At 35.1% G+C, this 18806-nt stretch overlaps 3 protein-coding genes across 4 annotated transcripts in view; 1 reads left to right on the top strand and 2 right to left on the bottom strand.

Moving 5' to 3' along the window:
• Positions 1-1369: 1369 nt before the first annotated feature.
• On the bottom strand, positions 1370-7906 carry LOC123560671 (uncharacterized). Its single transcript, XM_045352837.2, has 4 exons — positions 7798-7906; positions 6438-6831; positions 5896-6083; positions 1370-1943 (listed from the first exon to the last, which is right to left on the bottom strand). Exons 1-4 carry the CDS (start codon positions 7904-7906, stop codon positions 1480-1482), a joined length of 1155 nt encoding a protein of 384 aa, XP_045208772.2. The 3' UTR covers positions 1370-1479.
• A 445-nt stretch (positions 7907-8351) lies between these two features.
• The window catches only part of LOC123561391 (uncharacterized), a 13041-nt gene continuing 2586 nt past the window's right edge, over positions 8352-18806 (bottom strand). For both annotated transcript variants that reach the window (XM_045353733.2, XM_045353732.2), the window contains exons 2-4: positions 14966-15224; positions 13444-14268; positions 8352-13074 (exon numbers count right to left, since the gene is read on the bottom strand). In XM_045353733.2, the coding sequence (XP_045209668.1) occupies positions 12611-13074; positions 13444-14268; positions 14966-15224 (1548 nt within the window). In that variant the 3' untranslated portion in view covers positions 8352-12610. The remainder of the gene's footprint in view (positions 13075-13443; positions 14269-14965; positions 15225-18806) is intronic.
• LOC123561393 (galactose-3-O-sulfotransferase 2-like) overlaps positions 15980-18806 on the top strand; it is a 21046-nt gene continuing 18219 nt past the window's right edge. Inside the window, exon 1 of the mRNA XM_045353735.2 lies at positions 15980-16003. The gene's annotated coding sequence lies outside the window, so the exon portion shown is untranslated. The remainder of the gene's footprint in view (positions 16004-18806) is intronic.

Below are 18806 nucleotides of genomic sequence, written 5' to 3'. Positions count from 1 at the left end.
TTATTACCGTTTAAAATACGGTTAACGTCGACATCAATAAACTGAACTGAAATAAATACATTGCTCCCACTGTTTCATTAGTGAATGGCATAGTCCGATTGGATCTGTTTAAAGACATAGTTTGATGGAGCCAACTTATATGATAATTTATTCATACGCCAATAAGTTTCAAAATGGTTAAAAGACGAATCCTTACAGCAGCAAAATTCTAAAATAATCTGACTTGTCGTTTAGTTAAGAAAGAAGACAATTAGTAATAATAACATCTGCAATATGTTGACAGATGAGAGAGCATTATGACGTCAATTATGACGTAAAACTGCCGGATGACGTCTGGTTCGTTACTACCTGCATTAATGAGGTCTAGCTTAGTTAATAAAACATATTGCAATGAACATGATGGAGTGAACCTGTAAAAGGACTTTCTGTGATTTATCGTTTGATTTACCGCTGTTTATTGTTCATATATCAAACAGTTTAAGCTAATGCCCTGCTGGTTCAATTTCCGCGTATAAAAACTCTAAACCGTGGTCAATCAGAACATAAACCAAGAAAAGGCCTTGGTAATCTGAAAAACAAAAAGTCATATCGAAAAGTATATATAAAAATATTAATAAAATACGCAAACCTAAAGATTTCTGAAACAGTGTGTGTTTCTCGTAAATCTCAGCGTATCAGCTGTGAGAAGTGTATAATAAACATAAATTCGCAAGTTCCTAATTAGAAAAGCTGGTTTCTCTCATGAAATCATTACAAAATAAAACAAGATGAAATAATAAAATCGAATAGCTAATATTTTTATGTCCATAAATAATAGGTTTGCGCGAGAACCTCGTCAGGTAAGTTGAACATTTTTTAAGTGATTTAAGTAGATAGAAGTTAACAAAATAAATTAGTGTAGAACTTACAGTATACACTACACTATAGTACTAACGAAACACTTTATTGTAATAGAAATACGAAAATATAAATACAAGCGTAGGGCAAAATATCCTGCATTTCACAAACATTGGCTTCATACGCTGACCTGCAGCATGTTCATATAGTAGTGTCCCAATACAGGAACTGATCATATGTATAGAATTATGTTTGATTCCTTCTTAAATATATATGAGCCGTGCCATGAGAAAACCAACATAGTGGGTTTGCGACCAGCATGGATCCAGACCAGCCTGCGCATCCGCGCAGTCTGGTCAGGCTTCATGCTGTTCGCTTTTAAAGCCTACTGCAATAAGAGAAACCGTTAGCGAACAGCATGGATCCTGACCAGACTGCGCGGATGCGCAGGCTGGTCTGGATCCATGCTGGTCGCAAAGCCACTATGTTGGTTTTCACATGACGCGGCTCATATGACGCTAACGAACCACACTTTACACATTTCTGCAGAGTCAAAGTAAATGGGTATATGGTGCTCCTATGCTCAGGAATAGTCAACACAATACAAGAAGATATTTTTAAATATTATGATTTATCGGTATATCACGAAACACACAGTTCCTTATTTCCAAAGAGAATGTGTCTTGACACGGATCCTACGGTAGAATTTAAAGTTCTTATAATATCCGGATTTACCGGTCGTTTATACCATCTCGCATACATATGCATACCATAGTTTGTAGCCCAGTTGTAATTTGCATCATATATTAATTTTACATTCTGCCAATTAGGCCGCGTGAAATTAAATCCTTCGATATGAATCAGTTCCGGATAGTTTTTGGCTAAAGTGTTTGGCACCCAAAGAGCGTTATAAGCCCAGATTTTCTTATAGTCATCACGGTAGCTCAAATACCACAGACGCAAGAAAGTTGCATTTTTCTTTGATATGACGACCTGTGAACCCATTGTCTTCGGCAATTCGTGTCCCTGTGTGTATTGGAACCTCCTTAATGAATCGATTGGACGTAATAAGACCTCATCAAAATCCAAATAAATTCCGCCATACTCTGAAATATTACAAAACATATTTATTATTATTATTGTTGCATTTAACGTCTCAATAAAACAATTCTAGATCAAATGGAGACTTCCCAGCGCTTTATGGTGAGGAATAACTCAGGTCCCTATTCGAACACTGTTTCAGACACTGACTTCCTGTATAACTAAGCTAGATGACTTCATTGTATATAAGAATTTTACCACCCAAGCGCGGTTACGAACCCAGAGCGGTGAGGAACAAGTATTTCAAAGTTTGCTACCTTTACCACTCGGTCACGGAGGACACTAACTATAAAATACAAAATAGGAAAGTAAATAAAGCAATGCATACTTTAGTAAATACAATATAAAATAAAAACTTAAGTGAATTAAATACTACTTTATCAAAACATGTCAGTGATTTTAAATATTTACTCCTTTCAATAAAAACACATGCCAGACATCTGCTATAATAGCAGGGTTTACATACTGGGCTATTATTCTCTTTCCTCTAAAAATGTAATGATTTTGCATGTCTTCATGTTCAGGCACATACAACCTGCGGGGACTTAACAGATCAAGTTAAAAAGTGCTTAAACTCTCCACGGAGAAGAGAAAAAAACAGATGTCGGGAACATTGACATTTCGAATTCTAATTTAAATAAAGTTAGTTTAGTGATATCACTTAAGATCGATCCCGTCCGAGATATGGTACAAATGATGTAATTTCAAAAGTGTTCTTATTATTTTGAGAAATTCTATACGACTGATAATATCTATAAAAAGACCAATGATGTTATTTCGTTGGAAACAATTCTGTAGATTAAGATAAGGCTTAATCCGCGACAGTTTTATTTTCTCAAACAATTTTCGCGAATATTCAGTTAACGCGAATTCTGGGCAAAGTGCCTGTTGTCTATCAACTTGCAAAATACAAGTCATGTGAAAATGATCTTATCTGTTGTATGTAGAGTAAATGTCTTCAATGCTACAAAATACAGGATGAAGATGTCGTCTTCACCAATTCAAAATCTAGGACAGGATCAACCATGCGGTAGCGTATATATCAATGTGTAAATGATTGACATTTACATATATTTTATTTTATTTATGTCTCATTCATTTACACGTATACACAATTGACAACACGGTCAAACAACAGATAAAAGAACACTGAGACCACGCCTTAGAACTCGCATGTCAGTAGCAAAATCACCGTTTAGTTAATCAAACTGGTTAATGGTGAGCTCAAAACTTCACTGTATGTCATGACAACCTGATGACACCTGTCAGTTACACAAGAACAAGTACCTGTTTCTGGTTAATATAACATAAACATTCCAGATGAATTTGTGTAATTTCATTCTCAACATAATTGTACAAAGAGTAGTTGTTGTTTAAAATAAACATGACTGATTAAGCGGGTTGAATTTGTAGTGTTAAACGTAAATCCAGAATCAAATTTTTGGTTACAGTGTTTAACAAAGGAAATATTGTTATTACTGAATTTAAAAGCAGTCCTAGTTGACCCTTGATTCCTTTAGATAACATTATTCTTGGTATGCAATTACGACATTATCCGATAACACTACCCAGATAGGCTGCAGAAGATCAAGCTCGAGAACATAACAGACACTGGTGTAACATAAGACTTTGATACATTAAAAAATAAAAAGTTGAAAGATACACGAGTCCAATCTGTCGAAAAACATTTTGCTGATTTACCTAAATTGCATGACAGAGACACTTATCATGTACGAAATATGTTGTACATTTGAAATCAGATACCAACATCGTTGATGATAAACCTCCGAACTAACGCATGATAAGTTAATACACAGAAAAAAAAGTATACATGTACTTTTAATAATGTTTAGGATTATGATACCAATTAGAAATTTCATGATCTAGATTTTACACAGCTGATGATCTGTATGTACGCGAAACTACCTTATTGCCAGTCAGTTAAAGGGACGAAACTCTTCCATGTATTAAAATACAAGCAGGTTTTACTAGCACGCCTTTACTTTATATTATACCTTCCATAATATATGATCCGTCTGAGATATTGTCGTACAATTGAATTACTATATTGATAATTGATAATACTAAATATATATAATGATATATTATGATAATTAAATTATGATTTTTGCAAGCTGTTCTTATAAATTAACTCTTAGCCTGCTAAATTTCTAAAATGGACTGGTCTTTCATTCAATTTGGGCAATACCATTTATCATTTGAAGGGGTGTTCACTGAAAATTAACTGACTGAATAGCGAACAGTGCAGACCATGATCAGACTGCACGGATGTGCAGGCTGATCTTGGTCTGCACTGGTCGCAAAGGCAGAATCACTTGCCGCCAGCAGGCTAAGGGTTAACAAAAGTATTGTGCAAAAAGGAGTAAACCGTTGTAAAGATTTTAAAGTAATGGAGAATATTTTTACCAATATCTTACACATATTTTTTAAAACTTTACTGTTGTTTTAGAATCATTTTTATACGCCCGAAGGAACGTATTACACTATGGTCCCGGTGTCCGTCTGTCTGTCTGTCTGTCCGTCCGTTAGCAATTTCGTGTCCACTCAGTAACTCTTGAACCTCTTGAAGGATTTCAAAGAAACTTGACACAAATGTTCACCACACCAAGACGACGTGCAGACCGCATGCTTTTGATGTCTCGTTTCAAGGTCAAGGTCACACTTAGGAGTCAAAAGTCATATGAGTGTGTTTCGTGTCCGCTCTGTAACTCTTGAGCTGCTTGAAGGATTTCAAAGAAACTTGGCACAAATGTTCACCACACCAAGACGACGTGCAGAACGCTTGTTTCGGATGACTAGCTTCAAGGCCAAGGCCACACTTAGGAGTGAAAGGTCATATATGACTTTGCTGTGTCCGCTCTGTCACTCTTGAACTGATTGAAGGATTTCAAAGAAACTTAGCACAAATGTTCACCACACTGAGGCGATGTGCAGAGCCCATGTTTTGGATGACTCGCTTCAAGGTCAAGGTCACACTTAAGGTCAAAGGTCATATATGACTTTGCTTTGTGTATATTGCTATGCATAGCAGTGCTCTTGTTTTTATTTGGTAGATCCCTTTTCGTTCTCTTACAATAATTTGTTTTTTAAATTACTTCCTTTTTTATTACTATAAATAGCTTATTTTGAAACTTTTTTTATTATTGGCAGTAGCGAAAAACCGAGACCACTTTTCTGTGGTACAACATGGATGGTACATCCAATTGTTAGATGTATTTTGACATAACTTTACCTGGTAAGAATTTTTTTGTGACTTAGATTTTTTTTTTTTTGGGAATTTCTTCTTTTTGTTGTTCCTGCCCTTTAGGCTTTAACAGTCGAGTTCTTTAAATTTTGCTCCCATCCTCTGATGTAACCCTTCGGGCGTATATTGCTCCGCTTAGCGGCGCTCTTGTTACATTCTATGCCGAACATTGCGGAAATATACATGCTAAAATCTTTTACACCAACCGTGGCCGAGTAGCTTAAGATATCAGACGAGTAGTTTCCATATTGATATGGAATACAATGTTTGAATGTCGACAGAGTTGAATATCAACGCGAAAACATATTTCATGTGTTGCATTCTATTGAAGATCCATATCTAGAATTGTTAGAATACCGGTATCTAAGGTGGCCCGTTAGGGCTATCGCCGTGAAAAGCCGAAACAACGAAATCACGATGTTGAAAGGTCGAATGACTATTCAATTTCGAAGTTTTGTGTTTTCATAATTGTAGTTCGACTTTCACTACTGCAGGCTTTACTCAAAATTTTGATGAAAATATTATGAATATCTATGTTTGATGTTATGTAATAAAGCATTTATTGAATGGCTTACCAGCCAATAGTCAAGTCTTTTTGATTCCGGGCAATAGTTTCCACTATCAACCGGCAAGCCATTTAACGTGTGTATATTAACGCATTACAGCCAAACGTAAAAACAAACAACTTTTACCAATTAGCGCTTCAATCCTCATAACGTCTGAAGAATGCTCCTTAAACCTGAGAGTGTGCCTAAAGATAACTTCCGGTCTTTCTCTGTACACGTGAATAATATTTGGTGACATGTGCAGAAAGTATTCCCAGTAAGGCCCGTGTGGCAAAGTAGGCCCGTGTATCAGTATGGCACAGGGCTTCTTGAATCTGTAATACATATAAACATTTTTGTTTACAAATGGTTGACTGACGAAAGTGGATATTATACTTATGTTTAGGGTATACAATCATTTATTTCATTTACTTTCAGTGTTGCTTTTTCTTTGCATATGATGGTAGTTCACAGTGAAATCATTGCGTCTAAGCTGAAACGGTATCTGGGTTGAATCTGTCATGAAACAGTATTTAAGTAGATCAAGAAATAATGCAAAAATCTCTATACGGGTATATGATTTTTAGAAGCTAAAAACATCGTTTTCTCGGGAGTTTTAATGGAATATTAACTTTTCATGCTATACTTCTTCAAGTGTTTGAAACTTTACCCCAAGCTTCTGATCTTACCTCAAGACACTCATTAAACTAAGAAAGTTGAAGAAGCCAAGCTGTTTCCCTCCGTACCAGACGTAATGTACAACATTAGGGACAGGATTCTCGTCTACACAACAATTTTCAACGAAATTGGATAAACATTTATCACCGAAATTTAGGTCGAAAATGTCATCTGAATTGTCGGTTTCTGACATGACTATAGTTGGAAGTGACGAATCACAGTTCAAGCTGAACTTGGATCTCATCGCTGGCAAATTCTTGATGGAAAACTGTTTGCATTCTCGTTTGTGAGAGAAATCCCAGTCCGCCATATTTGAAATTAGATCTGGCTGAATTAAATGCTCTTCCCACGGTGACGTCATCATACGGCATTTACCTGAAGCGCGTTCCTTTACTTTGTCAAAATCTGGAGAAGATATGAATAACTACATATAAACAAATTCAAGTGAGACAATAGGGACATGTTACTTTGGAGAGTTCTGCAAAGTTTAGCTGAGCTAGTAGGAGCATATTGACGATTTGTTCTTAAAATTAGCTAATGTCACTTAATCACGACTACCTTTATGTTCAGAGATTTTTCTGTTTTTATTTAGCCAATGGTTCTTTAAATACCGCGGAAAAGCCAATTTGCACATTTCATTATAATATTATCAAGGGAAATAAGACATCGATTTCAACCTTTAGCCTGCTGCCGGCAAGTGATTTTGCCTTTGCGACCAGTGCAGACCAAAATCAGTCTGTAGATCAGTGCTGTCTAATCATAGTCTGCACTGTTCGCCATTTAACTAGTATCTTTTTTGGTAAGCACCATTTTTAACACGTTAACGGTACAGTCCAAACTGGAAGATAGACAAGTTCATTAAGAAATGTAGCAAGGTAAGGGTTAAACATTATATGTGGCATTCTACTCGGTTCATGTGGAGTTTACCAGGACGAAATCAAATGAAGCGCGTACAATTACCGAGTGTGATTCGATCGTGTAAAATCCCTTCGGGAGGAATGCTACTGTAAGAACACTTTACATCTCCACCTATTTTGTTGTTGTTTCTATTCGAACTACTAACAGTGATAGCATAGCAAAAAAAACTTACTTAATATCGAGCGGGTCATGAATATCAATGAAAGTAGTTTAGACACAGGCAAAATAAGCAATCGGACTTCCACATAGCGCGATACAGATCTTAATTTCATTCACTTCGTTTTTATTTGTAAAATGCAAACCTATGAAACGTTTTTGGGCACATAATAAATCATAGTTTAAATCAACCACGTCTTCTTTATTCTGTTTTGTTTTGAAAGTTGATAAGCCATAGCATACAAGCTTCATCGTCACACTTACATTTTAACATTTTCACTTTATTGTTCAACTTACCATCTTCTATCCGGACTGGCTCTGCAGCTTGTTCTGAACGGACTGGTTCGGCTTTAATTGCCTTTTGAATTACTTCTGACTCGGCGTCTTTTGTTACACGTAAATCCATCCAGTAAATTTGTAGACATTGAATTACGACAACAACGCATATCATCGATATCCAGAGTTTGTATCCAACGACATCTCGACGTTTCGACCGAGACAAAACTCTCCTTGCACGTGTTCTTATCATTTAGTTACCAGTTTTATTAACGTTATACACGTGCTTAATTCAATAGCCAGTCACATTTGATACTGGAAACCAATATTTCCGGTATTTTTTTACTTTCATATATTTGTACTACTTAAGGTCAATGTGTTAAGCATGAGACATTAAATTTCTACCATGTATATATTTAAATATAAAAAATAATTTTCATTTAAGGTAAGGTTAACAATACAAAGAGATAAGGGCCTCCGGTGAAATTATATTTCATACTGTATATGATTCTATTTATTGATAAGATGTTCTTAATTAATTTTTATTTCAACACGAGATAAAAATCTGAAACATGTAACTTTCAAATATCTTTATTGATAACATTTGAACAATTCTGATAAAACAATAGTAATTGTGTAAACTTCGATTATACAACACAAACATGTTTTACATATTTGGATATTTGAATGTAAAATAGAACCATATATTTTTATTACATAAAAATTTGAACGCAACGGATACATGCTAAATAACTAAATTTCTCGTTTGATATATAACTGAACACAACAATATATTTCACCTAAAGAATTGTATGACATACAGGATAAGTGATATTGAGATGGGAGTATTGACTTTTTAGCAGTTTTGAAATAGTTCAGAGCCTGATATTGATACCAGATAAGCCAGGTATGGTACAATTTGTTTTTTACGGAATTCAGTCATTTAGTTTTACAAGAAAACTAGATTTTCTTCGTTTTATTTTTTGTTTCACTTAATACAGCTTAGAAGTCACTGTGTACACAAAGCCCGGCCACTTCCCACCTGACATACCGTATAAAGAGTTCCTCATTCGTTATCCTTCTTTTTAGTTAGAAGTCTAATAATAAAGTTAAATGTTTCTGAACTTTTTATCAAAGTTATTAAAGATTTCCCGATACAATACGGACATACACGTGTTTATATATGAACGTATCTTTTCTTCAATGCAAAACTATTTTAACGATTTGAAACATCTAAAAAAATTAAAGACAATAAATTTATCTTTCTGCATTTTGAAGTGATACATAAAATAACTCAACTGTAAGTCTTAATGAAACACTAAGAATACGACATAAAACAGTTTGAACATAGGAGAAGAAACAAAATATTTGTTTATAACAAATTATATATAAATTATTATATTTTTGGAAACCTTTAGCCAAAAGGTATTGCCCAAATTGAATGATGGACCAGCCCATTTTAGAAATTTAGCAGGGTTAAGGTTAATGTAACATTCATCATTCCATGCATATTTACGCTATAAAAATATCACAGATAGAATATACATATAAAATATTGTACATGACCATATTCAGATGAATGGTAAGAGACAGTAGTTACATATTTAATGTAAACAATAAGTCTATAGTCTTAAGATGTATATTTCAAATACTGTACAAATGATTAAAAATTGTGAAACTGATGTTAATTGTTTGTATAATACTTGAAATAAAAAAATGCTGTAAAACGAGTGGTCAGATACTGAAATGCCACGCCCCCCCCCCACCCCCAGAAAAAAAAGAACCCCAAACAAACAAACAAACGAAAAACCCAAAGAAATACAGAGTAGCTGTAGCTTAAAACTAGAAATACATGTATGTTCAAACTCCAATCAGCTCAAATAAGACTTGATGTGAAATGATTAACTCTATAATATGTACACTTACAAAAATTATGTATAAGCTAAAAGAACACACCATCATATACATTAATTTTAAACATATTAATTACTAGTATAAAACACCAGTATTGAAATAGCATGCATGGTTTTAAAACATCTAAATTGAATCTTGTTTTCCCATATAACCGAATTATACCTGGGAGACAATGATTAAACGGTAGATATAGAAAGATGACATATGAGCCGTGCCATGAGAAAACCAACATAGTGGGTATGCGACCAGCAAGGATCCAGACCAGCCTGCGCATCCGCGCAGTCTGGTCAGGATCCATGCTGTTCGCTAACGGTTTCTCTAATTGTAATAGGCTTTGAAAGCGAACAGCATGGATCCTGACCAGACTGCGCGGATGCGCAGGCTGGTCTGGATCCTTGCTGGTCGCAAAGCCACTATGTTGGTTTTCCCATGGCACGGCTCATATTACTGATTCATCATGATACGATAAAACATTTTAGTATAAAAGCAGGTTTTGACAGTTAGAAAGAATTATTGTGTTCAAAAAGTATAAAAACACTTTTGAACCTGCTTTGTTTAATCAACGGATGCTGTGGATAGTCAAGTCATACATGATACTAATACGGATAAACCACTGCGAAATAGTTCACAGTTTCAGGACGAACAGAGTAAAGACCGAAACGAAAATTTACCAGAGATAACGTATGGCCAGAAGGCATTATAATGCATTTACAGTTTTCTTTTTGCAACTTAGATTTATACACCCGATACGTTTCTAATTTATTTTCGACCGATAACATGTGGCAAATTTGAACATATAAGACCTTTCAACATAGCCAAACATACAGTATTCAATACACGATGATTAACATCATCAAATTTCCTATACATTTATTACCATTCAAATAGACTTTAATTATATTGCAAATTTTTACATTTCAAATTCACAAATGTCACAGGGTAACAAAAACTTACAGTCAGCCCGCTGCCATATACTCCCCTTTGAAATAATCAAGTCCTGTACTGTGACATATTTCCCTACCATTTTAAAATAGCAATTATAGGAGTTTCATAATGACAAGTGTAAAGCCAACACGTTCCGATGTAGGGCGCAAAATATCACAAGGTGAGAAAAATGTCAGTCAGTCTGAGTGAGGCTCGAAGCCGGGATCCTGAGCTTACAGGGCGAATGCTCTGCTGGTTTAGCTAACTGGCTACCAAAACATAATCTCGCCCTTTCAAGTCATCAACCCCTGTACCTTGACTCAAACATGATTAATTGAAATAATTAGATTGGCTCTATTTTGTCAATTAGTGTAAAGCAAACCGTAGCAGTGGCCACAGCTTAATATAGTCGGTATTTTTACATATCATGTCCAAAGAGGCGAGCACGATGGAGATGTAACTCCTTATTTAAAACGAAAATTGCCGATTTTGTAGGCACTAATACATTTAAACAGCCCTGCCTTCCAAACTGGCGTGCCATGTCAAAGAATTGATATACTTATATCTGAAATGTAAAACAGCTTTGTGAGAAATGGAAACTTTTGCAACTAAATGCTGAGGTATAAATACTTACAAAACAAATAACGTAGGAGAAAATACACCACCTTGCCGTATACCACTTTTTACATCGATTCATTTTGAACTAAAATAACTTTCACACACGACTATGCGGTGCTTTTTGATCTTTAGGAGAAATTAATATTCTCCACATTGTCTCCAGCATTTCTCAGAGGATTTATTTAAGGGCTGAATAATTTGCTGTACGATGCATTTGTGTTTAAGAAATTAGGTTTATCATTGGACTCTGTAGAAACATTATATTACTGGCCAAAGAATAATTCAGGATGTATGACTTTTATAATAAATCAATTGTTGGAAGAATAAAAATGGACTTTTTGTCTTAGTTAATGTTAGAACTGAGTGATCTGAAATGCACATGTACAGACTACCATAAAACTATAAAAATCTTTTTAAAAAAAAAACAACACAAAAAACATAACGACTTGTAAGGCATTGCCTAGAAACCTTATCAACAAGAGCACCAGCTCAAAATAGTACATACATTAGAAATGTCAACCAAAGCACCAGCAAGTGTACGCATTGAACAATCGTCATCAACAATTGGCCAAGAACAAAACCACATCTAAACTAAATAATTGCTAACAACATAATACATATAACAATTGTACATGATATGCAGTGTCTCTGACATTGCATGTTTGTTTTAATTTACGTGAAACTGGTGCAGATTGTCGCGGACATGATCAGTAACAGTCTCAAGAACTATTGTCAAAAGAATGATCAATGGCTTTATGATTGATACTAGGTATCTCTGAATGCTGTCGTATTGTGCCGACACGCGTAAAGTCATCTCTCTTCCATTAATACTGGCAGTTTTTAACTGTTTTGGACATAACTAATTCTATGTCTGTAGACCTGATAAAAATACGTCCATTCATGTGACTAAGTTCTATTCTAATAAAGGCAAATTTGGTAACGTCATCTGTTACCTAATTACATTTTCATTGTGAATGAGGTTACAACCGCAAATGTTATAACTGCGATTGTTGTAAAGTAACAAATCATGTTTTAATTGCCTCTCTTTTGTATTTCTATCAGGAGATTTAACCTTTTCTGAGCATTTTTATGCGTTCACTAGGAATAACTTTTGCAACCTTTACCACATTGTACGGTAGCGTTTTTTACGATAACACTGTAGCAACAGTTTCCGTTTGCTGTTACAGTAACGACAGGAAAGAATTACTTTTACCAACGACTAATATACTACGTTTCGAGATCCGTGTAACAATGAAACACATTTTCGTTCTGCGCTAAGAAAAAAATAATCACGTGACGGACTTCTGACACTGATCTCCAAACTCACGTTTTATAACCATGGAGCTTATAGTATTGTCCTTTTTGATTCTCAAATACCTTACTTAACACATAGCTCCTTATTTCCAAACAGCACGTGCCGACACACAGCTCCTATAGTTGTGTTTAGAGTACGAATAATTACATTATTGGTCTCGTTTTTGTACCATCGTATATACATATGCATACCATAGTTCGTCGACCAATCATAATTCTGTTTGAAAATGAGGTCCACGTGTTGCCAATTAGGGCGCGTGAAGTTGTATCCTTCCACGTGAATTAGACTAGGATATTGTTTTGATAATTTCTCAGGCACCCATAACGCATTCCATGCCCAAGATTTTTTATAATCATCACGATAACTGTTATACCAGTAGTTGAGAAATGTAGCATTCTTTTTCGCGAGAACTAACTGTGATCCCATAGTGACGTCACGCTCGTGACCCTGTGTGTAATCATATTTTCTCAACGGCTCCAGAGGCCGAAGCACAATTTCGTCAAAGTCGAGATATATACCACCGTATACTGAAATGAAAAAGAAAAAATACTTAAGTTAATGTCAAATATCACTGCCTGGAAAATAAGTATTCCTACTTCCTTCTGACTTTCTGCACATTTAATATAATTATAATAGTTTATCAACCAATCCAACGTGAGATCTGACGTGAATTTCGTGCAAAATGAACACTAGGAGATAACGTTAAAATATGAAATAATTACAATTTGACCTTAAAATAATGGATTTCATTTTATTGTTATCCTACAAAACTTCTTGCATTGTTTTTTCACCCATTTTTTATCTCTAGAGAATAAAAAGCGAAAACCGGAACTTCTAGAGAGAGAAAGGTAGATAAAATGATAAAATAGCATTTTAAGATACTAATGGAAACTTACATTTTAAGGCTTCAATTCTCATGATATCTGATGCATGTTCCTCGTAGGCCAATTTCTTTCCAAACACCATTGTAGGTTTTTCCCTCACAACGTGAATTATATTCGGCGAAATACTAACAAAATAGTCCCAATATTTCCCTTTTGGGATATATAGACCGTGAATAAGAAATAAACATGGCTTTAAGAATCTTAAGGCACTCATAAAACTAATAAATTGAAAGTATCCTAATTCTTTGTCGGCGTACCAAATGTAGTGTACGACATTTGGAACAGCCTTTTTCCCCAGACAGCAATGATCTATGGCTTCCGATAAACACACGTTGCCGAATTCAACTGAAGTTATATCACGTGTTGATGTAGTTACTGATGTGACTAGTTTTGAAAATGGACCATTGCAGCGTAAAGAAACTTTATGCCGTTGAGTTGGATATTTGTCTACCGAAAATTTTGGACACTCTCGTTTTGATTTAAAACTCCAGTTTTTGAAATCTGTAGAAGTCTTTGGAACAACTAAATGTTTCGTCCATGTTGAATATTCTGAACATATTTCAGTGCCTCCTTTAACCTTTTCATTAAATTTCTTGTTATCATTTGCTGGTGCTTTAATTCCCTTTCCTTTATCTATATGTTTATCATCTTTTACACCGAGGACAGCAACGTTTTGTTTTTCTTTATTTGCATCAGCATTTTGTTCTATATTTGAATCACCTTTGTCATCAATTTGTTTTACATCATTTATTTCTAGATCTAGGTCTATCTGATTTATATGCTCCCCATTATTTCCCTTTAGAAAGTCCAAGTTTTTATCCTTCAATGTGACGATATCTGAAATAAAAAAGAAAGTAAATTAATGTATAGAATAACAAGGTATAAATATCCTAAGAAAATAAAAAATCGAGCATCTCTACTGGGACTTATTATTAAAATCAGACATAATTCTTGCAAAATGTATTAGCGGTATATATAAATATTATAAAGCTATACATGCTATATTTTGTCCTAAATCATTCAGATTCTAATATAGAACATCTAATATACAACGATCTTGTTGAATAACGTCAACAATTTACTTAGCTTACCATTTAACCGTTTCACCACGTGCAATGACTATACACAAGACAAAATGAGCAAATAAACTGAATCATTATATGAACAAAAATATTTTTTCTCAATAATCCATGTTGATATAATTCGTATATTTGCAAGAAGTAAAATATCATTTGCATTATGAATTATATTGTGCGGGACATAAAGGTTGATTCCCTGACTGCTATGTAATAAAATACGGGGTAAAATAAACGGATTCACGAGCTACGCTTGAAGCTGAAAAAAAAGCTAGACAAGGCAAAACTACTGTTGAAATTCGAATATCCATCCTGATTAGAACTATTCCGAAGCCAGTGAATTAAGAGCAGTTTTAAGAGAACAAATGAAAACAATGGTACATTAAATATACTGGACAGGTAGAAATAATTTTGATCCGGAGAAAAGCTCGAGTTATCAGGTATTTAAATTCACTTACTTCTGATTTTCACTGTTTTTACCGGAACTAGGACGAGCAGGTAGACATTGATCAGAAAGCTGCATACGAGCAGTACAGTGGTGATTTTACCAGTTATAGAACGTTTCTTTCTTGACAATATTTTATATGTACGCATCATGTTCGCTTTTCGCTTCTTCAACGGTGCTGTGGTTTCCGAATATATGTCTCTCTTCTCTGTCGTTGCGTGCAAAAATTCCTTCAGTGTTAGATTTTTCTGTCTTTCATCATGGTTTTGCATCTGTTTTGTAAAAATAAACGTATTTTTAGTATTATCATAATCATAATTATAATATAAGTAAAAAAGAGCAGGGACCTCCGTGGCAGAGTGGTTAAGGTCGCTGACTTCAAATGACTTGCTCCTCATCGATGTGGGTTTGAGCCTCAGCCTGGCGTTGAATTCTTCATGTGAGGAAGCCATCTAGCTGGCTCACGGAAGGTCGGTGGTTATACCCAGGTGCCTACCCGTGATGAAATAATGCACGGAGGGGCACCTCGGGTCTTCCTCCACCATCAAAGCTGGAAAGTCGTCATATGTGTGTCTGTGCGACGTTAACTCCGCCCCCCACCTCCTTCCCTGCCCTCCCCTCCCCATACCCCCCCCCCCCCCCCCCCCACACACACACAAAAAAGAGCAAATAGATCAATGTAACAATACTACATTCGTCGATGCACTTTTTATATATACGTTTGCACACGTTTAAACGTACTTTTCAGAATACATTCCACACATAGTTGTCAAGCGATTACAAATTCAATACGACCAAACAACTGCTTTTATTTATGAATGATCTATTCATGAGTATCTAAACCAAACAAGACATAGACAGTGATTATGAAATCAATCTTTGACATTAAAACTTGCAAATATGCCTCGTATACAAACTGTGCGTGCGTGTGCGGGGAGGGGATGGGCCAGGGCAAGGTCAACAATCCCAAAATCTTTATCAACGGCAATCAACACTTCATTACGGAAAAGTGGTGCAGACTGACGGAATGTCTAAATACAAAGCTAATTTGGTAGGTTAACCGTTTTACAACTCGAACTATGATTAAATGATACATGTAGATAAACACTTTGTATACGATTTTAGCTTTACTATTTAGTACATAGAATGTATTGCTCAGGCATAGATTTACGCTTGCCCTTGTTCACGGAAGTTCGGTGCCTGAGCCTGTCGGTATGAATTTAAAAAAAAATATTAAAAGAAACAACATCAATGTCCATTTGTACAGCCTTTTGTCAAAGGACTCAGTAACGTAGGTACGATATAAACTATACAAAAAATAACAAAGGCTCATTCTTGTTACATTTAACCAGACAGACTCTTTTAAACTGATTTACAATCGGAACACATTTTAAATTACACAAAAACGTGTGTGTACTTATGTCTTTTTTTATCATAAATCAAACGCGGAAAACTCAGTAAATATTTACAGAGACTTCTATTCCGTAAGTTATGATTTGTTGAAGTTTTCATTTTTAAAAGATACTGGGTGACTTCACGACGGAATAACATTACCTTTGTTAATCTCCACTGAAACTTGAAACTTGTAATTATAAAGGAATAAAGGTTAATAATTTTGGGGCATTCACCCTCATTTCAGTTATTGTCGGTCAAATATACACACGATATTTGACTATGACATTAATATTATATGTATTCAACAAAGGACAGGTCTCATTTTTGTAGGTCAGTCGGTGAGAAGCTTTCATCATAAAGGCATAAACACACTAAATATATTGCTTCTTTAGTTCTTACAAAATGTAGAACAGTGTCTATTAATATACTTACATTCAACCAATATTTTCTCGACAAAACAATATATGGGACATGCTTAACGAAAGAAAAATAGTTTCGGTTAAATAAACACTAACGTTGACATAAATAAAAATATATTAGGTAAGATCATTTCAAAACAAGCATAGTACAGCGTTTGATTTAAGCAGGAAATTTACATACACAAAAAAAAAACAAAACAAAACAAAACAAAATCATCCTAATCGAAAACTTAGCTGTTCTAGGGATTCACGTAAGTCTTTGACCTATATGGAATATTTTAAGCAATCATGACGTTCATTTAATTGAATTATTGAATATTTTGACAAGCATTATGCTTATACTTTCAATGTTTAATCAGCAACTAAGGTGATTTCCCATAATGCAAATATAAACATCGATCGCTTTGAGTAAACAAAAAATGTACATTCTCTTCTTTCAATGCGCGTTATACGACACATATGGGAAAATTAGACCCATCGTGAAAATCACCACAAAAGCCGATAATACGTTTGGCCAGGTAAATCGGCTGTCGAGACTGTTCGCTAGTTTTCGGCCTACTCCGTATTTCAGGCCGATGTCTAACCCTTCTTCGCCAATGTACCGTTACATTAATACTTTTGATCATATTGATTTAGGGATATTGTTAAGTCTAATTTACAGTGATTGCAAAGATAGATTAGAAAATAGAAACCTAAATGGCTGTTGGTGGTTTAATCAGAATACCATTTATAACGGTATTCTCAACAAACACATTATTATAAAACCAAACAATGACTTTCCAAAAGTAATTTCTACTTTCTTACAATCAGATGGAAACTCGCTTTTATAATACTTTCTTTGATGTTCATGATTATGAAATAAAGATTTTAAGTAGTTTTTTATGTAATCAAATAACTGCACATTTATTATTATGTCGTGAGCGGTGTCCAACCAGCTTAGAATTTTATGCCAGCTCGAAGATCGGAATTCAACTTCATAACTTATCGAATTTTGATCCTTAGCTACACCTGAAGATCAAAAAACGTCAAATTGCAAAATAGCTTTTAATTTCGGGCCAGCTCAATGATCGAAATTTATAATATTCCAAAAGCCAAATTTCGGTCTCGTATTGAATGAACAGCCTGTTCCAAGATTGATATTGAAATGAAAAAGTCAAATATCGAGCAAGCAATTAGTGTCGAGCCATCTCGAAAATCGTACTTCCAATTTTGAAAAGCTGAATTTCAGTATAATACTGAAACTGCGATCTGCTCAAGATTCAAAGATTAAAAATCGTGCATGATCGGATATATCGAAATTCAAGTTTTTATGCCCCCGGCATCTACTGATGCGGGAGGCATATAGTGATTGTCCTGTCCGTCCATTCGTTCGTCCGTCCGTCCGTCCGTCCGTCCATCCGTACGAGGTTAACCAAATGGGACCGTTTCGTCTAGCATCAATACCCCTTACTAGAATGACTTGATACTAATGGAGATGTAACCTGTGACCATTCCTCATCTTCAGACATCACCTGACCTCAGTTTGACCGTGACCTTTAACTTGACCTCGTTTTGGACTTAGGTTGCTTTGTATCGACAAGGATGCCAGCGGGGGCATCAAGCGTTTATTGAACACAGCTCCTTGTTAAAAATCTAAATAGATTTTCCTTAAGTACTGTTAGATGTTCAGACTGTGGATCGGAGTTTTCTTCGGGAAAACACTATTCTAGGTATTATATTTCAAGCATGCTCGAATTTTCAAAGCAATCGAATTTAAAACTGGTATTGAATGTGAAACTATCTTTTAAACAGCCAGCTTCCGGGAAAACCCAGTACTGGTGTCATATGAGAAGTCATGGTCGTGACCCCTTTCACGGATGCTCGAATCCACGACCCCTGGGTTGAGCGACCGACACATTATTCACTGGACGACCGCTCCCCTCAAAATATTTGAACTTCGGTCATCCTGTTGGATCTAATTTCAATTCTGCCTCGAAATTCGACGAATTCTTTTTATTTTAATTTCGATTTCCGAGTCTGTGCGAAATTCAATATATTAAG

The sequence above is a fragment of the Mercenaria mercenaria genome, chromosome 10, assembly GCF_021730395.1.
Source record: "Mercenaria mercenaria strain notata chromosome 10, MADL_Memer_1, whole genome shotgun sequence".
Lineage (NCBI taxonomy): Eukaryota > Metazoa > Mollusca > Bivalvia > Venerida > Veneridae > Mercenaria > Mercenaria mercenaria.
The sequence above is the reverse complement of the archived record's forward strand: the minus strand, read 5'-3'. Positions and strand labels throughout refer to the sequence as shown.